Source organism: Oryzias melastigma, linkage group LG16 (assembly GCF_002922805.2).
Source record: "Oryzias melastigma strain HK-1 linkage group LG16, ASM292280v2, whole genome shotgun sequence".
NCBI lineage: Eukaryota > Metazoa > Chordata > Actinopteri > Beloniformes > Adrianichthyidae > Oryzias > Oryzias melastigma.
Window position 1 is genome coordinate 2,819,213 of NC_050527.1, and position 14,857 is coordinate 2,834,069.

At 37.5% G+C, this 14,857-nt stretch overlaps 1 protein-coding gene across 4 annotated transcripts in view; it reads left to right on the forward strand.

Moving 5' to 3' along the window:
• The first annotated feature begins 3,461 nt into the window (after positions 1-3,461).
• Positions 3,462-14,857, forward strand: part of map7d1a (MAP7 domain containing 1a) — a 36,815-nt gene continuing 25,419 nt past the window's right edge. For 2 of the 4 annotated variants that reach the window (XM_024267205.2, XM_036215865.1), the window contains exon 1: positions 3,462-3,850. In XM_024267205.2, the coding sequence (XP_024122973.2) occupies positions 3,820-3,850 (31 nt within the window). In that variant the 5' untranslated portion in view covers positions 3,462-3,819. The remainder of the gene's footprint in view (positions 3,851-14,857) is intronic. The other 2 variants (XM_036215866.1, XM_036215868.1) reach the window with 1 other exon arrangement.

Sequence of the window (14,857 nt, forward strand, 5' to 3'; positions counted from 1 at the left end):
ACAAGGCAAATATCTATACATCGTGGTTGCAGAACATGAAGCAAGTACAAACAGAGAATCCATCATCTTGGATAATGGTAATGCTCGTGATGCTGCGTTTGTCAAGAGTAAATATTGTGCAGTCAGTAGTCTATTCCATAGGCTGGGTCGGTGCTCTCTGGGGACATTCTGAACATTCCTGCTATTGTTGTTTTATTACTAGGATAAGGGTTACCCTTGCCATTCATAGAAGGTGACCTCCAGACCGGCTGGCAAAGGGGGCAGAGGATGGAGTGGATGTACTCCATTGAACATGGGAAATAGACGAGTATAACTTATAAAAACAACAATAAAATGTCTCAAAGTGCTTTTCAGATTATTTTAAAGTGTACTTCTTTTATTTTCTGATTTGTGTCACCTTTTGAGAAGAGAATGTATGTTCTGTCATTACCATTTGTACAAATGTTTTGATCCTCCGTGGAAGAAGCCTTATGACCATCTGACTTGATTTTAATATTAAACTACAGACTCACACAAACTCTTAGGCATCTTTTTAGGCTGAATTATAGAAGCATAGCTCCGATCTGACAATATTTGTCTGTGTTTGAGTGTGAACCATGCAAATTTGATGACGGTTGACAGTTGATTCCTTACTTTCTCCTACTTTGCAACATTTGCAATGGACAAAACTATGTTAAAATACTTTTTGGAATATTTGTTTATAAGTTAATATAGCTTTTTGACTGAAAGCATGGTGAAATATATCCTTATGGAGAATGGCTGTGGAGGCATCATGTATGAGAGGAAGTCGTTTGTGCTTTTCTTGTGATTTTTAAGAAATTAATAATTGTTAGAAAATGAATTTGCATCCTAATTCAGATTAGTATCTTAAAGAGGAAGTTGTACTTTGTGATTTGGTTTACTCTGACTACTCACTCCTTTTGTTTAAGTGCACTTTAGTCAAAGTACCAACAAAAGCCATTATGGTTGGATCCTTTAAAACCAGTGCAGTACTGGACCCCAAAAGAATAAGGAAGGAGATACAGCTGATTTCATCAGAGGTTTCATTTGTCCAACATAATCTCTAATTGCCCCCTACTCCTTCAAAAAAAAAAAAAAACCTGGATCATCTCACCCTATTCTGCTTTCAGGATGTAACGATACTGATGCAATCACGCTGCCTCTAACTGCATTCTTACTCCTGGTGTTTTGTCTAAATACGACTCTTTGAGTTAGTAGGCTGCTCATTGTGATCAAAGGCACTTTAATGAGATATCTGTGTGTGATTGTGTTTGAGGAGTATGGGGCTTCTCTTTGTGTTTAGAGAGGAATGCAGCTGCAGCTTCAAAACGAAGGGGAAGGATAAAGGACAAGGGTGTTCTTCACTTCCTGTGTGCGCCCAGGCTGCTTGAGTGCTACTCTATGAGTTAAAACCATAGGACATATGGCTTTAACTCAACTGATAACAAAATGGAAATGAGTAATTGCACAGTTTCCATCTTTTTAAGTCATGGAATAGTTCCACACATCTAAAAAGCTGTTAGCTCCACTCTGCCTTATTACCTGTGTTACCTCCAGTTTATTTTGGATTGCTAATTAGTACAATACAGCAATTGGTTTTATACATAGAATTATGCCTTCAGAACACAGAATCATGCTTTTATCTACTGTTGTTTGATTGTTCTATTCAACTTCTGCCCAAACCATCAGGTCTACAATTGGGTTTGGAGATGAAATGTTGTGAATTCTTTGTGCTCTTAAAACGAAAATGGATACATTTTTAAAGTTGTAGCCTTACTAGAATAAGAAGCTGGGCGAACTGTTGTTTGGCAGTAAAAATAAATAAAGTCTAAAATAGAAGTAGACTAATGTTCATTTGGGGTTTTGAATCTACATTAACATTTATAAATGTTTTTTTTAATTATTTGACTGTATTTAACCAGATTTTTGTATATATATATAATATTAGGTATTAAAGTGAGTCTCTAAGTTTTTAAGGAGATAAAAAAGACCCTCAAAGGTTATTGTTGGTTTAATGTAAATTATCGACTGACTTTTTAAAAAATGTTTTAAACTTTAAAAATATTTTTAAAAAAGCAGAAACTTGATGAGAAAACTCTTTGCTGTCAGTAAATTGACTGCAACTCTTAGTGTATGATTGCAATGTGTTTTATTACATGGATGGTAATACTATTAGGGGAGGTGGGATCTTTATCAAAATCATTTGATTGAATAATCTAATAAAAACATTGAGATAAGTGGGAGACATTTGGTGGCAAAATTTGAGGAAGACATTTCTAATATATTTTAATATATATATAAAATAAGGTTTTTAAAAACCTCAACCCCCACTGCATCCAACACCCCCACTGTCCAGTTGCAATGACAGGTGGCTTGTGGGGGTTTGGGTGAACGCCACTCAGCAGCTGCACAAAAGAACCCCACTTGGGTCCTTTAGACAGGGTGTCCCCTCTCAAGCGTGCCAAGCAGCCTCTGGCCCAGCCCCCACCCCAGCAGATGCTCTGGGGTATCTACAGGTGGTAACTGAGAAGACATGCTGGAGCCCTTAAAGGCAGAAACTAATGAGTAACCAACATTTGAAAAAAAAAAAAAAAAATGCTGAAGTAAATGTTATGTAAATCACTGGAAAATAACTCAAATGGAGCTAAATCATGTTTTTGATACATCAAATGGGGTTAATCAGCAAGCCTTATAAAATCTAATGAAAGTAAACATAATTTGACTTTACTGGACAACTTGTAGATCCAGAAAATCTTAACTCATGAGCCTGTTTTGTCTGAGAAAACTGTTTAGATTCTGCAATCCAGGCCAGCATTTGTCATATTTCCTTACTGTCATTACATAAAAACATCGATTTAAAGTATTTATCTGCAGAGTACAGAAGATTTGGAAACTAAACACTATCAATCCATATAAACTATTAAAATTACAATAGATTTGACTCAGAGTTTGGAGATTTAAGCTTTATTTTTATAATTTTAGCTTTGTTGTGATCCAAATTTGTGCTTAGGCACTAATCTTACTGATTGATCTAACTGTTAAAAAAATTAATAAAAAAAATTGAAAATAAAGTCGGAAATTAAGATTTTGACTTTTCCTGTTCCACCTTAAGAATTAAATACATCGAAAATAATGAATTTAATTAAAAAAATATATAGTAAAGATCTATTTCATTGATATTTTTAGTTTAATGCGCATTTGAATAAGTATTGAACTGGGAAAAGTTGGAAGTTGTTGTGGATCAATAAACAACTGGAACAACGGGTGACAGCGTGCTTCCTCACGTTCATGCAGTTTCTTCTTTATGTTCTAATACTACATTAATACTAGTGTATGATTAAATTACATTAAAATGTATAGTGATGTTTTTGTGTTTAGAAGAATAGTTAGCATTTAAATGATAAAACTTCGGCATTAATAAACTATAACCCCCTCGTTCTCAGAATGGTACAGTCCAGCCAGAGCCCAGTGGAGTCATCCGCACGAGCCTCTTCATCAGCTGTGGTGTGTCGTGGAGTGAGAAACTTCGTTCCTCCCTCCTCCGCCTCCACATTTAGCCTTTTTTGACTACTTATTTTTGGACCTCGTTTTATTTAACTTTATTCGAGCGCAGCCGAGGCCTCTATTTATCGACAGCTTCTGTTGTATTTGGTTCCTGACCCTCTCGGAGGATTTTTTGACCAATAAACCCAACAACTGGACCGACCAAGTTTCCCCCCCACGTTCTGTGCGAGGAATGAGAGCACTGCTGGAGAGGAAGAGCCGAAACTCCCACGTTTGAGTGAACAAAAGGACAGAAAAGAGGCAACTGCCGCCGGAATGGAGGAAAACACTCTGCCAGCAGCAACACGTAAGTCTCTAGAGCTGAAATGGAATTCGTTGAGTTGTAGTTTTCACACCCATATCTCTGTCGACATCTCTAAAATAAAACGCGTTTTTAACGCGTTAGAGTTGTCCCAGCCCTGTACGGCTCGGAAACGGCGGAAGAAATGGGATCAATTATGAATGCGATCCACTTGGGAGGTGCTGATAGATAGTCCATAAATTATGAAGCCGGCACATTCCTGCAATGTACACGTTTAAAACGCGACTATTAGAGCAGAATCCTGCATGCTGATTGGTGACTTAACACTGGATGACTGCAGATAGCTGTCTCCTTAAAAAAGGTGGCCATTTCTTGTATGTGGAGCTCAGCCATCATGGTTATATTAACAATTTGAGCGAGATGAGGTAATCTCACTAGTCTCATCCCCCATCCCCCTCCTTATGTTATGTTTAGCTCACTACCAACACGATGCACTTCCAGGCAGGCTGGCATCCCCCTGTTATCTCCTCTGCAGTTGTATGGCAGAGGATGCTGGTGCAGAGGTGCACAACCAACCTACAAAACTGCAATAAGACTACACCTGCACAATAAATCCCAAATGTATCCACATCAGCTTGTGCAATACAGGAAAAGATGATGTCAACCATGATGAATGGTTACTTTAGATGTTTATACTACTAGTTATTTGAACAGCAATTCGATTCATATCATAAGTTGTGGTTGGCAATACGATTCGTAGTTGTTATTGGTTCAATTTGAACTATTCAGATCAATCCAATTCACTGACCTAAAATCAACCCAATACATTTTTAGTTGCATTCTAACAATTTGTCTTGTATAATAATTTACGGTTGCTGATCTGATATATTGTTGATATTGGGTAATTTTGAACCATCTGACCTAAAATTGATCCAATACATTTTTAGTTGGGCTATGAGGATTCATTTTAAAGATTCAATTGATGTCCAAATTAGTGTTTGCCAATCTGATTTACAGTCAATGTTGGTTCATTTTGAAAAATCCAATTCGATTTATTGATCTAAAAGCGATCCAGGACATCTTGAGTAGGGGTTTAGCGATTAATTTTAACGATTTTACTTGTATCCAAATCGATGTTTGACAATCTGATTCACAGTCGATTTTGGTTCATTTTTAACTATCCAATTTCATTTGATCCACTGACCTAAAATCGATCCAGAACATCTTTAGTGGCGGTGTAATTATTTATTTTAACAACGTTTTGACTTTTATCATAATTTTTGGCTGCAGATCTGATCTGATCGACTGACCTAAAATTAATCCAGGACTAGGGCCGGGATGAAATCAGTTAATTGATTTAAGCTTAGCAGCTCAATAATCGATTCCTAAAAATATAAATCGATAAAGTCCGCCAGCTTGATGCTAACATTTAATGGAATTTCCTATAGGACGGCAAATGTTAACGCTCAGTTGACCTAAGCATATATTGTTGACTAAATTAACCTCTTTATAAAATCACAGGTATACATTTCTCAAACTATTTTAAGGATTTATTTTTAAGTTACCGTTTGCGGTCTAAACTACAGTTTTTATTGTCTTCTTCTTCTTCTGGAATAAGGTGTGATGCAATAGCACGATCGCCTTCTAGTGGCCAAACTAAAATGCCCTCCAGGAGAATCAGAACAATGTTTAGAATGATAAGATCTGAACATTTTTACTAGAAATTCTCCTTGTGTGAAACCATGTAGCACTGTATGATATTAAAATAATATAAAACAACTTAATACTGGTATAAGTCGATTGATTAACAACTTGCCTCAGACAGAACAATCTGATTGGATCATAGGAATAGAAATCGATTAATTGATATAGATTAATCGTTACACCCCTAGTTTACACACATGCATAGACAGAGAAGGTTAAGGTTTGGGTTAAAGTTAGAGTCGTAGATAACTTGCATTAAAATTGATGCTGACTTTTATTCAAATAAAACTTGTTTTAGTAAAAGGGAAATGATGTAATAGTTGCAATATTCATTTCTAATATTGCAAATCGCAAATTATCCTCATATCATGCAGTACTAAATAAGGCCGTCCTATAGCCATAAAATGAGTCTAAATTATATGTTAGCCTAGTTCAGCTTCACATCCCTCACTGTGAATAGTTCAAGGCCTGGTAGAAGACTTCTCACTCACCAAAATATTCCAACTTCTTCTGGACATCGCCCTGCAGTGAAGTCATTCTTTAAAGCTTCTGTTTTTATTCTAATGTTTGAATCTCCACATATTGATATAAGCTGCCTGTTCCTGGAAGTGGAAAGGGACAAACAATACACCCTCCTCTTTTTGACTGCAACAAACTTCCTGCTAACTGGGGGGTTCATGGGGGTCGGCCAGCTTGTTTTGGCTCCACATCAAGGAAGAGTTTGGTGGTGTTCCACCCTTTTTGTTGGAATCTCAAACTGTGGTTTGATATGTTTTCAAAAGTTATAAATAGCATTTGTGTTGATGCATCTAAGGCATTTCGAGTCAGTCTGTCCTTTTGTCAAAGGAACGTGAATGAATTTCACACATAATGCACTGTCTGTCAAACTACCTTGTGGCTGTCCTAAACTCAAGTAAAGTATTACAGTTTTTCACTTAAAATAGCATTTTTGTTTTATCCAATAACTTGTTATTTCAACCACTGTTTTGGTACATCTATGAATATTTTCATCAATCAACAATTAGGTGTTGGCCTCAACAGACATCTGAGGAAGAACACCTCAGAGCTCCAGGATTGTTGGAGAAAAAAAGCACTTTTTTCTTTTAATCGCTCCTGTTAGAAGATTAACCTTGGGATGGAAGTTTGATTCATCTTTTCAAAGAGCTTTCAAACCCTTTCAGGAATTGCAAATCCCTCTGTCTTTTTTCTGATCTGTTTATTCTGATGGTATTTCGACACGTGCTCTGTAATTACAGGTGTTAAAAAAGTAGCTGTGACAGTTGACCATAGAAAAAAACTCAGTGTTAAGAATCTAATTTTGATTAATTTAATGCACAAAATAATGTAAAGTTGTCAGCTTCATTCATATTGCACAATTTTACAAATGTATTCTTACACAATAATGGCAGCCCCTCTAACTTAGCTCTTAATCGGGGGTAAAGAACCGCAGCAAACAGGCAGGGAAGGAGCTCTTACTGTGTAATCCTTGTCTGTTTTGAAACGGGAGTGAATCCAGCAGCTTTGCCTGTGAAGGCTGCAGTGTTTTGGATCAGTCAGCTTTTCAGCATCAGTTGTTGTCCTACAATCAGGGAAAAATGTGCAACAATGGCTCAGTTTGGAAGCAACCTGAAGAGTAAAGTGATAATTTAACATTTCTCTTTAGATACTCTTTTCTCCCTATCGACAAAGTTGACGTCTTTTAGGCTTTAACCAGGATTTAAAAAGTTAAAACGTCTGGCTGCCGATCTATATCATTTGAAACGGGCAGGAAGGTAATTATAGTATTTATCTGCTCCATTTGAAGTTTACTGTGGAAACTGTGCAAAAATGCAAAGCAAAAAGGTGTGGAAGCTTGGGTTTGAAGTCTTGTAAAGAAAAAGAAAAATTCCTCAGATCTCCATGATCAGAGGAAGATATTTGATGCTCATGGAAGGAGGGATTTCTTACTATTCTTCTTACAGCAAGAAATGTGTGTCATCATAAAAACAATCACAGATATCATTAAGATATTGTTATTTTTTAAATAAATGAGTACTGGGGTTGAATTTGGATGTTTTGACTTTATTTCTGTTTTCTGTACTCAAGCATATACTATTTCAGATCTAGTAAGCATTAAATGCAGCCAGATGATACAATGGACTGACAAAAATATACCTTCCCGAGCAGTCTGCAGTTATTCCTCAAAAAATGCAAACTAACCTGCTTAAACTGGTGTTTTATCCTGCAGAATTATCATTTGTTCATCTTAAGCTACAGAAATGTTCTTATGTTTATTATATAAGAGATGTGTCTCAGTTTCCACACTTCTAAGCTCATATTCAGCACATTTCATTTTGAAAGTCAGTCATGGATGAGGTGACCTTTCACTCACACAGAGCAGAATGAAGACATTTGTGTTCAAGTTTGTTCTTGAATTTACTAAACTGGTTTTAGTCAGTGACATTTTAGCAGATGTTTTTGAATCACTGAAATACATATTCAAAATGTTATCAATTTATATTGATAGGGTTTTTGTTATCTAATAAAGCTAAGTTTTATTGCAACATTTAAATATAACTTTAAGTCTGAAATGTGTCTTAGAGGAAGTTTTTCTTTCCTGTATGGTCAGAACAATTCTTTTTAGAAATTTGCCTTCAAAACTAAAACTGGTGACAGAAAAATACACAGAAATGAAGCAAAGACGGAAAGAAAGAGCTGTGTGGGAGCAAATGCAACAAAAGAAGACAATACAGCTCCAAATAAACTACATTTAATCATCCTCTTCTTTTCAAAACCCTGTCAGAGATGGTGCTGTATATAAATTATTATAATTCATTTGTCTTTTAAGAAACCCAATGACAGTACAAAAATAGCAAGAAACTGTAGAAAAAGCAGATGATAAAACCACTTAAAAACGGCAACAGACAGCTTTTTATATGTCTATAAAAATCTTTTAAGACCAACTAAGTGAAGAAGACTTGTTTTTTTTATTTGTATGTTGCTTTTTACTGTCCAAAAACTCCAATCAAACGCTTGAATCCAGCGCTCGGTTTTGGTGCTTTCTAATAGTGTAGGATCTACGTTTGCTGTTCAAACCTTTTGGTTTTTTGGATCTTTCAGTTTACTGGCAGAATACGACATCTGGAGCTCTGAAAGAATATCCAAGCCAGTTTTAGACGCTCATATATAAAAATAAGGCAAAAGGTGGTAATGCAGAAAAAATGTCTTCATGTATATTCTATGAAGCAACAGCTAGGATGCTGAAGTTAATTTCATGCATGCCGGTGCATTCACAACCATCATGACCATAAAGTTAAACCTAGCTGCAATGGAGAAACTTATCAGTTAAATTTCCATGTCTGCAACCACCAAATTTTATGCAATTATCAGCCAATACAGACAAATACTTGCGTGGATCTCTAAGAAAAACTGAAGACTTAAAACAGTTTTCATCTATTCATATATGATTTGATCCCTGCTCCAGAGCGTAATAGGAGAGACAATGGAGGAGTCTGTTAAAATTTAGATTTTTATCCATCACTACACTGAGGTACTGTAATTCCTTTACAAAGTACTTGAAACGTACAATCTGAGTTCAGGAAAAGTCAAGATTCTTGATTCAGAATAATATGAAGTTGGATAGATGAAATTAACTAATTAGCAGAAAGTTTTTAGGCTGTGAACCCAGCAAAAATAGCATAATTAGCATTGTAAGGCATTTGCATTTACAGCTCTCCCTTTTTTTCTTGTGTTGACCATAATAACTGTGTAGTGGCAGGGCCCCTCTTTGGAGCGTGTCCCCTGTGGGCTCCAGGAAGCAGAGGGAAGTTTAGATGTGTTCCTGCCTCCTCCGTTGGACCTGTAAATGTCCCAGACTCCTCTGTGGTCCCTGGTCGTCTGAGAGCTCCAGTCAGCAGACCTCTCTGCTAAGATTAGAATCCTTCCTGTTAAGCTAAAGGGCATGCCCACTTATCGTGTCAATTTGGGGAGGAGTTCTGGCTCGTGCCATGTTTTCACCACTGTTTTGGTGCTTTGTCAGCACTGTTATTAAACACAACTAGTCCAATAATGTAAAAGCTCTCAGTTGAGTAGAAAGCAGAGAAGGAATTACAGGCCAATAAGTTACCAAAACTGTTTGCTGTGTCATACTTTTTTCAGATTGTTGGTCTTTAAATCCAGTCAAGCTATGATCATTTACTGCTTGGTCAGAGTCAAATATATGTTGTCCTTGTCAGCTTGAGAATCTGAGCTCATAATTGAGTTGGATTCATAATAAAATCTGTTTTTTAATGGTCCCCCAAAGTGGCTGGATATCACCGCCAAAATAACCCAATCAATTTGATTTTGGACTTAATTCATTAATGATTAATTGATTAATTTTTATCTTCAAATTTACTTTTAAAACCAACTTGAATTGGTTATGATTTCTTTTACGTAACTAGTAATATAAACTGTTTATTAAAACAGTTTTTGTCTGAACAAATACATCAATAATTTAAAGGAAAATAGAATTGTTTATTTGTATTGGTTTTCTATTTAAAGATCGACTGGATATTGATTGAATATTTGTCATTTTTCCAAACAATCACAATCCACCACTTATTTGTATTTCACATTTATAAACTTGAAGACAAAATGTCTCTAGAGCGGTATCCAAAGCAGACAGTTATCTGTAGACATAAACTTGCTCTGTGTGTCTTTAAGGAAAGTCTCACAGTTTAGCTGCTTCTGCCGTTTTTCATACCAGATACATTGGGATGTTCTGTACCTCATTTTACATAGGACTGTTTTAGTGCGAATTCTTTATCTGCGAAGACTCTCACACATCCAGGATGGTTTTATAACAGAAAAAGTTTGAAAAAGAGTAATCTTGACTTTGTTTTTTACATTAAAGATGTTTTGCCTCTTGTCCAAAAGGCTTTCTCAGTCATTTGCCTATTAGATATTAATGTATTTTAGAACTACTCTGGCCAAATGTAATATAGTAGGTATTTGGCAATATTTATGGAGAAATATAAAATTAAAAAATGATCAATAACTGCTTGGCAGGCATTTAAAAATTGTAAATGAGGAAATTGCAGCTAGCTGATATCTCCTCTTGGGCTGTAATGCTTATGATCACAGGTAGACTTGGTATTCTATAAAAGAACGGTTCTTGAGCTGTATGCCCTGCATTGAAATTGATAACAATTATTGTTATTATAATTACTTGATTCTTCTTATTTAATTTTTTGATTGCTTCCATGCCGCTGCAACAAGTAGGCAGTCACCAGTGCCAGTTTTAAACTCTGGCCATGTTTCTCTGGTTGGCTGAGTGAAGCATTGTTCTTCTGGTCAATAGGCTTTTAGCATAATCACATTAGTGTTTCATTGAATTGGGGTCACAGCAAACCAAATTTTACAAAGGTTGAGCTGCCCAAAACTATTACAAATGGTGTCCGTTCCATTCGGACAAAAAACTGCTCTTGCACTGTTTCTGGTGGTCCAGGAAAAAAGAAGTGCAGCAGGTTGCCAGACGAGGCTTTACCAGCGCATTTATGTTATGAAAGCAGCTCTTGTGACCCAGAAATCTTTTCATGTGCTCTGATGTTTCTGAGAACAGCTTGAATGTTGGTGCGAGGCTCTCTCTTACCCTCTGTCCTATCTTTAGTTAAGCTATCCATTTGGGTTAGACGTGTTAGCTTGGGTTGCAGATGCAGAATCCCAAAGGAGCCGCTGCTGTTTTAGATAAACACTGACTTTGATCAGTGAGGTGGCTCAGCAGAGCAACACTTCAATGGCCGGGTCTGTTGAGTCCCAGCCAGGTGATGGGATGTGAGGCTTTTGCAGTCCACGATCAAAGCATCATTGTTCATTAGGTTCATCCATTAGTTTAGTGCAGCAGATGGAAGGTTGTCTCCTCACACATCTATGTGGTTTTCACAGAAGTAAATTGTTCACATATCCATTAAGTTTTCTTCTGCCATGTAACTCTGAAGTTGAATGTGGAACATGAGCATTTCAGTTCTCTCCATGCAACAACTTTAGTCTCAAAATACAAACAGAGCGTGGTGTAGCAGAGTCCCTGCATGCTGTTTACACTGCGCTTCCTGTGTGTCTGGGCCTCTTGGCCCCTTACGTCACCCCATTCAGTGCCAAAGGGACACAACAGGGTGATGGGGAAATGGGTTGGGGGTAAGCGATGAGGTAGTTCATTAGGCTCCTGCTCCGTTCTAAATGAGATGCGGATCCATTATTTGCGTTTCCCTGAGTTCCTCCTTTCTTTCCGTTTTTTCTTTTTTTCCCCCACAGCCCTGTTCAGTTTTCCTCCCAGCCTTAGAGGCTTGGTGTTTACCTCTTGTTGGGCTTGGTTCCAACATGAGTCCATTAGTTCAGATTTTGCACCGTTTGTTCTTTATTGTGATTATTCTGATAGACTGTTAGAGGAAGCTTGGACAGGATTAGGTTAAGATGCCCCTTGCCTCCTAAATATTGGATGTCTCACCTGCTGTTTTTGTTCTACCTTATGTGTTTGCCACAAAAACAGAACCCTAGATGCAGTTAATGACCCACTTCAATGAAAATAGGTTTTGCTCTAAACATCTTATAACATTTACTTATGAAGGAGGATATATATATATATATATATATATATATAATTGAGATTAAAACTGTATTGCTGAGTATTTCTTTCTTTTTCTTTCAAATTTAGATGAATCAGGAGTTGATGGAAAAAAGTGAAACTGGCAGACCTAAGTCTCATTTCTCTACTCCATTCGGATGCATCCACTTGCAAACAAATAGATTCATTAACGTCTAGATTTTCCTCATCTGAGATGCCATCCATCCATCCATCCATTTTCTTGACCGCTTCTTCCCTTTCGGGGTCGCGGGGGGTTCCGGAGCCTATCCCGGCTACTGAAGGGCGAAGGCGGGGTACACCCTGGACAGGTCGCCAGTCTGCCGCAGGGCCTCAATCACACACCCAGTCACTCACACATTCACACCTAGGGGCAATTCAGAGTCACCAATCAACCTATGAAGCATGTTTTTGGACGGTGGGAGGAAGCCGGAGTCCCCGGTGAAAACCCACGCATGCACGGGGAGAACATGCAAACTCCACACAGAAAGGTCCCAGCCGGGAGTGGAACCGGGGCCTTCTCGCTGTGAGGCGAGAGCGCTAACCACTGCGCCACCGTGCAGCCCCATCTGAGATGCCATGTGGCTCAAAACTGTATGGCTGGATAGCTACGATATTGCTCGGTATTTTTGTTGCACCTCCAGTGTTAGCTTGGTGTTGTAAGGGGCTGTAAGCTAGTGGGAGAGCATGTAAACAAAGGGATAATAGGTAAAAAGTTCAGGCTCACATCCATGCCAACAGTCCTGCCCACAATTCAGTAGCAAATTTCTGAACTACTGCCACTCTGCAGAAACTATGTCCTGGAAAATGACAGTTTTTAAAAGTGCCTAAAATCAGCATAGTTATAATTAAAAGACCAATTTTACAAGAGATCAAAATATGATTGGAGTGGGGCTTTAATGCCTTTTGTAAGGTTTGTCAAGTCAAAGAGAAGTCAAGCTTACGTTTTATTACTATATACTTTTAGTTTTAAGATTCAAACAAGCTAATGCTGTTGTAAAGCTGTCCTAGACTACTTCCCATGGAAGTGAGTCAGGTGTACTGCTTCGGTGAGACATTACTGTGATTTAAAGTTTCCATGTGAGGGGGATAAACACACAGAGAAACATTCTTTATTGAAGAGGAGGAACTTTAGACCAAAACATGACATGAATGAGAATCATCATTGGCTCAAACTCATTCTATCCATCTTTTGGGCATTATTCTTGTGTTGAAAAAGCTCACAGTATATTGCTGCATGCTGAACCAAGGACATACCCTTTAGCCTGAGCTTAATTATAGGACGCCTATAGTCTGCACACACATTTTCGTGCTCTTTTTATACTGAAATAATTAAACTGCAAGACTCTTGTGGTCTGCAGTTTTTGAGGTTCTTATCAAAGTCTATTAAATGGCACAGAGCCCCACAAGAAGAAAATCTGGCTCTGTAGATATTTATAAATCAGCTCAAACCGAGTAATATGCTGTGAAATTGGATTTGTGCTAAAACACATTTACTAAATCACATTCAGTTTGTCCCAGTTTAACTTGGCCAATTTAGCCATATCATCAGACAAACAACAAAGCAGTAAACGGATGATAAGGGATATTTTTTTAGAACTCCTGTTTAAGGCTGCACTGCCCATTGTGTGTGTTTTGTCCATCTCGTCATCCTCTCAAATGATAAGTTGCACTGAGTCGTGGTAATTACCTGCTGTTCTTCAACCTGCCATTCCGCTCCCACACTGCGCTCATGCGAGCACATTCCCACCTACATCTGTAGGGGTTCCATTACCCTCTCGGCTCACTTTTCTCATTATTTTGCTATTTCTCTTGTGAATGAGTGTATGCCCCGCGAAGTCTCAGAGGCAGAACTGGCTGGGTGATAGCGTGATGCTCAGACACTGATAATGCACAACATACCACAGATTTCAGAAGCAGCTCTGACTCAGTTTGTGGAGTCTGTCTGCTGTCACCATGGAAGAGAGCAAAACAAAACAATAAATCCAGAACATGGAAGCTTTAGAAACTGTGGGAAATCATTATTATTCCTTTACGATCAGATTAAGGATTCTTGATCAAATCTAATGCATTTTGTACTTGTTATGTACAAACAGAGAATAAAGTTCAAGCAAGTTCCTGGGTTTATTTCCCACATAAACGCGTGACATTATTTTGTGTCATTATGAAAGTGTTGCAGACAAGCAGAACTTTGACCTCGTCTATAACTAAGTTAGATTACTGACTGACCTTTTTATCCAAATTCTTTACATTTGGACAAATATCAGGGATGTATTTCTCAAAAATGTTGTTTTAAAGGTTGACTTTTTGGGCATTTTCACTCATAATTAAGGGAATTCATCATCCTATAATATATCAACATTTAAGTGGTTTGCCTTGGAGTTTTTTTGTGTGTGTGTTTTGTTTTTTAGTCAGTGTTGAGCTAATAGATTCCAAAATGTTGAGAAGATTATTCTGTTTTGATACAATTTTCTTTGAACTTCTTAAAGACAGACTTCTGTCATCTTTGAATCCTATTTAAAAATGTTCCCATTGGTCTTTTAATCATGATTATGTAGTTTTTTTAAAACTAAAATCAAAAGCCGGTGTCATCATCTAGGACATATTTTATCCTGAGTTACAGTTGTTCATTAGAAAATTGCCTCAGAGTTGAGGGCGGGATTGTTGCAGTGGCGGGCCGTCAGGGCCTGCAAGGCCTTCTCTGCTGGCCTAAAAATATCTGAATCACAGACTGATATTAATTATTATTT